Source organism: Benincasa hispida, chromosome 8 (genome assembly GCF_027475165.1).
Source record: "Benincasa hispida cultivar pf3 chromosome 8, pf3_genome.v1.1, whole genome shotgun sequence".
Taxonomy (NCBI): Eukaryota; Viridiplantae; Streptophyta; class Magnoliopsida; order Cucurbitales; family Cucurbitaceae; genus Benincasa; species Benincasa hispida.
Window position 1 is genome coordinate 24014209 of NC_143485.1, and position 4708 is coordinate 24018916.

The 4708-nt window shown below is 35.7% G+C and overlaps 1 protein-coding gene across 1 annotated transcript; it reads right to left on the minus strand.

The window, feature by feature from the left end:
• Window positions 1-267: 267 nt before the first annotated feature.
• Window positions 268-4492, minus strand: FPS2 (farnesyl diphosphate synthase 2). Its single transcript, XM_039037660.2, has 12 exons — window positions 4131-4492; window positions 3310-3334; window positions 3070-3185; window positions 2885-2971; window positions 2679-2795; window positions 2503-2591; window positions 2223-2274; window positions 1921-2016; window positions 1499-1543; window positions 1311-1400; window positions 1142-1213; window positions 268-658 (listed from the first exon to the last, which is right to left on the minus strand). The coding sequence occupies exons 1-12, from the start codon at window positions 4239-4241 to the stop codon at window positions 530-532; spliced, it is 1029 nt and encodes a 342-aa protein (XP_038893588.1). The 5' UTR covers window positions 4242-4492; the 3' UTR covers window positions 268-529.
• Window positions 4493-4708: the final 216 nt, after the last annotated feature.

Consider the following 4708-nt stretch of genomic DNA (forward strand, 5'->3'; position numbering starts at 1 on the left):
AGGAAACCGCCAGATTTTTTAGAATGACTTTAGTTTGGAAGATTGTTGTCTATAGTTTACATCACTTGGCTTCTTGGTGGAGTTTAAGTCACAAAGATTTCTGGAAGCTTTTACAGTCTTCCCTTGATCATTAAAAATCGGAAGGCCTTCTTGTAATAATTTTCCTTTTTGGAAAGGGTTTCTTTCTCTCCACCCCTAGCCCCTAATAAGCTGTTCCGTTTCCTGATACTAAAATAATTCTATCTGTAATACAAGGAAAAAATAAAATGAGAAAAATGAGAATCATTCTGTATTTCTTCAAAAGATCAAATTTTGGTCATCAGGGTAATTCTCAGAATAATATTAGAACAGAAAAGAGAAAAGATTTCAATACCAAAGGGTATGGATAAAGGTCGTGGAACCTTATTTCGAGACCAAAAAACATGTAAATAAATCAGAAGCTAGTAAGACAGATCTGCATATGATCCAAGCTTACTAAGAAATAAGAATACTGAAGCCAAAGCCAGGGGAGCAGAAGAGTACGAGTAGCTCACTTCTGGCGCTTGTATATTTTACCCAAGAAAGACTTGAGAACTGCTTGAATCGATTTGCTGGGATGAGCTTCAATGGAGGCATTCAGTTTAGCATAACTCTGACTCTCATATTCCGCAAATACACCCTGCCCAAAGGGGACAACAATAAGCAACTGAAAGTGAAAGAACAGTTTCTTGGTTCCATCAATAATTAGGTATGGCTGCGTTTTGGAGTGTACAACAATTACCATTATAAAAAAAAATCTACTTGAATAAAATAAAATAAAAATTAGAAAGTGATTTAACTTCCTTCTTTGGTTCTTCTAAAATTGGAGAGAAATTGGTGAGATGAAGTGTGCATAGAAAAAAGTTATCAAGAGAAAACAGGCGTGAAGAAAGAGATTTATGAAATATGTAGAAAGAAGTTCGTGAAAGAAAATATCTGTATAGGTAAGGGTAAGACATAAGAAATTTAAAGATGAAGTAAAAAAACGTTAAATAAAGTACCTAATAAGTGGTTCTTTCAAAAGCATTTCTGAGTGTATAGGGGAAAGTAACTTTAACTATATATTATTTCTTGTTAAAAAATGAGCAAGGTTCTAGTTTCTATGCTGTAGTCTAGCTCAGACCTGAAGATCGAGATCCTTGTATATGGCCTTTACTTTGGCGACATTTTCTGGGTCTGGTTTCCCATAAGCCTCCTGGAAAAACATAAAAATGAGCAACTTCTTGTAAGACAAATGAGAAAACATAAGACAAATGAGAAAACAATAAAGGATTTTAAAACGTGATATATACATGTAATAACTTCTTCTGATCCTCATTGCAAAGTTCCAGAGCTTTCACGACCAACCAGGAGCATTTGAAATCTTCAATGTCTGTTCCCACCTGACAACATACGAGTTGATTCAAGAACTTCATGAATATAAGATTCATCAGAACTGCATGAGATGTGAAAAGTTTAACATGTAGAGGGCATGACTCACCTTTCCTATGGTTTCAGGATCGCCATAACAATCTAGATAATCATCCTGTCCAAACAATTACAAAGCCACAGGACAAGAGATTAAAAAAGCGCACACACACACAAAGAAAAATCTCCCACTTGAGAAAAGAGTTACAAGGGAAAGAAGTAAAAAAAATTTGGAGTATGTGGAGCGCAATGTTTATTGTGGGTACCTCTTAAAGGCAAAAGCTAAAATCCTTGTATTAAAAGCAGATAAGCATTTGATTATGAAGATATGGTTAAAGAGGATTAGCCATTAGGGGAATGTTTTAGAATCAAACTTCAGCTTAAACACTTCTTAAAAAACTAAGAGTGTGGTTCAGATAATGTGAATGTGACATCAAGCCTTTAAATAGAGAAAATCAGGATCATTAATCAACTATTCAAGTGAAAGTAATATACCTGAACTTGAAAATAGACACCCATTTGAACAAGAATGTCCTTAACAACAGTATGTTTCTCAAGATCTTCACCTGACATAACTAGTGCACAAGCAACCTGCAATCATGATAAAAACAGCATGTGGTCAACCAAGTCTATCACAAATAACAGTGAGTACTATATTAGAGCAGTGATTTGCAGAATAAAACTTCACAACATGTATTTTACAAAAATGGATAATGCAAAGCCACCAAGAAGCTACTAATTATTCAACTACTTCACACACACTGCTTTCTTCAAGTAGAACAAGGAAAGCTACTCACTGGAAGGTAAAATGAATAATAGGCAGTCTTGTACTGTACAATGCGCCGATGACTGCAAAAGTTATATTGTATGTGCATTAGAAAGCACCCCAGATTAATATACGGAATATACAAGGGTTGTGATATGTCAAGTTGTTTTGATTTGAAGTTGAAAACACCAGATAAACTTCCTGGTTTACTTGGTTCTTACACACATATGGTATGATATATGAAAACACCATTTTAACTTTATTGCACCAATTAAAGAGAGCAAAAAAAGGGTTTGAAAATTGAAACTCACAGTGACAATGCATATTTGGAAAGATCTTTTTCTCCTTCGATAGTGGTTATCAAATCAATCATTTGTCCTGATGCTGTTTGAAACTCAACCTATTTAAACATGAAAAACACGATTGTTAGCATGTTATATAGATAGTGATTGGAATAAACCCATGTTAGTCATTGCCATGAAACCACCTCGTTAAACAAATCGAGTAGATCAATGTAATATGGCTTCCCTTTGAAGTGATTTTTGAGCATTCTAGGAATATGATTGCGAAGCAGAACTCCATCGTTAACTGCAATCATCCCAACCTACCAAGAATAACTTAGACTGTTCAGCTGTACAATACAATAATAGTTACAGATTGAAGAATGCTATAAGTTGTTTCCTAGACACAAACCTTGGGTAATCTAAACCAGCAAGGTTGACCACGTCGTGTGACGGAGTTATCCATAATATCATCAAGAACAAGAAAATAAGCCTGGAGCTGCAGACATTTGAGAAAATTAATGAGGATATGGATATCATCTTGTTCATCAATCCTTCAAGCAGGGTAATAAGATGAGTTGTATAGTTATGTCTTACCCATTCAATACACCAACCAAGAACACTAGCAAGAAAGATTTCATCTTCAGTCAAGTCCTTCCCTTCTTTCAATAATCTGTAGCTATCAATGACGGAGAGCCCTCGGTTAAGCTTACCTGCAGGAAAAATCATTTTCCGTTAGAAGTCAGCTTACTTCCTCATCAAAATGTCCATGAATAGTCTGACATGTCCAATTATATGATCAACGAACACAGAATCTTTCAAGCGATTATTTCCCACCTCCAGGCACATTGTAGTCCAGCATCTGTAAAGGACCGAGATAACAGTAAAACATATGAGAATATAAACTAGAATCAACTGTTAAATGGAAACCATGTTGATTGATGACCGAAAGCTTAGGAAAACAGAAGCTGATTGAATTGGATTGAATAGTATATCAAATGTCGTATGTCTAAGCCCATTCACGTGTGGGCCCAGTTAATTTGATTTATGAAACGCAACAGGTGAAATGGAATAACATTCAAGGGATTCAAACCATATCGATCTTATATACTTAACCGATGTTAACATTATATAGATCTAGGGACTCCATTTTTCAGTTTCTTAACTGTGAAATCAAATCTATGACCACCATCCTTGAAATACCTTCCATTATTTTCTAAACCGGTTCTTAAAACACCTCACAATTACAGAAACAGGCCAACAATCTCAAAATGACATAGAGAAATAAATACCACTCGCCTTTTCAGAAGAGTTGACTAATCGTAATCAAGGAAAGAGCAAAGTTGAGAAGCAAATTGGTGGAAGAAATCAAAATCTGTTACTCATATTAAATGATCAAACTGAACGAGCAGAAATACGTCATTACCGCAAGAAAATACAAACCGTCAAAAAAAATTCATCCCTTCAAATTGATATCATTTTCACACACTCATAATGACGTACAAATATGAATGTCCCTCTAGTATTAACATAAACAAACAAATTACTCCCGAACTTTGACCTCCAGAGTTTCGCATTCAAAACGAAGAAACAAAATGGAGATTGCAACCACAGAGCATTAGGAACAAGAACAAATGGAAAAGTAGCAAAGACATTACCCGTTCGATCCATTGGCGAGAAGTATCCGTAAACTCAAACGCAGGGTCCTGAAGAAGCTCAGCCTTCAGAACCGAGTAGACCTTGAGGAAGGTTGACTTGAGATCCGCCATAGAAGAGAAAGCAAGAACACACACAAAGCAAGATAGAGAAACAGTAAAACCTAGAAGAATCAACAATGATTCGATCTAGCTTCAGAGATGGAAAATGTTGGCAATGTAAAGATTCTCCTCTGGTTCGTTTTCTCGGACATTCAATTCTCTCTTCCTGAATTGCAAATTCGTACAACTAAGAGAAGTTCTATCAGCTTTGACAAAGGAAAGGGTATTTTAGTCATTTGAGTAATAATATAATATAGTGCCGTTAGAAATCAAGTGGGTGTTCTTTTATTTTAATCTCAGAGGTCAGGAAACGTGGCGATATTTTATTGTAATTGTGATCTACGCTTTACACAATGATGGGAAGTTTGTGGAACTGCTCGTATAGAATAGAAGCTCCGTAATCACGTGCTACGCTAAGAACAGCCTGTTATGAACCATGCGGATCACGTGTTTTGGATTTGGCACGACTTTGGGAGTTT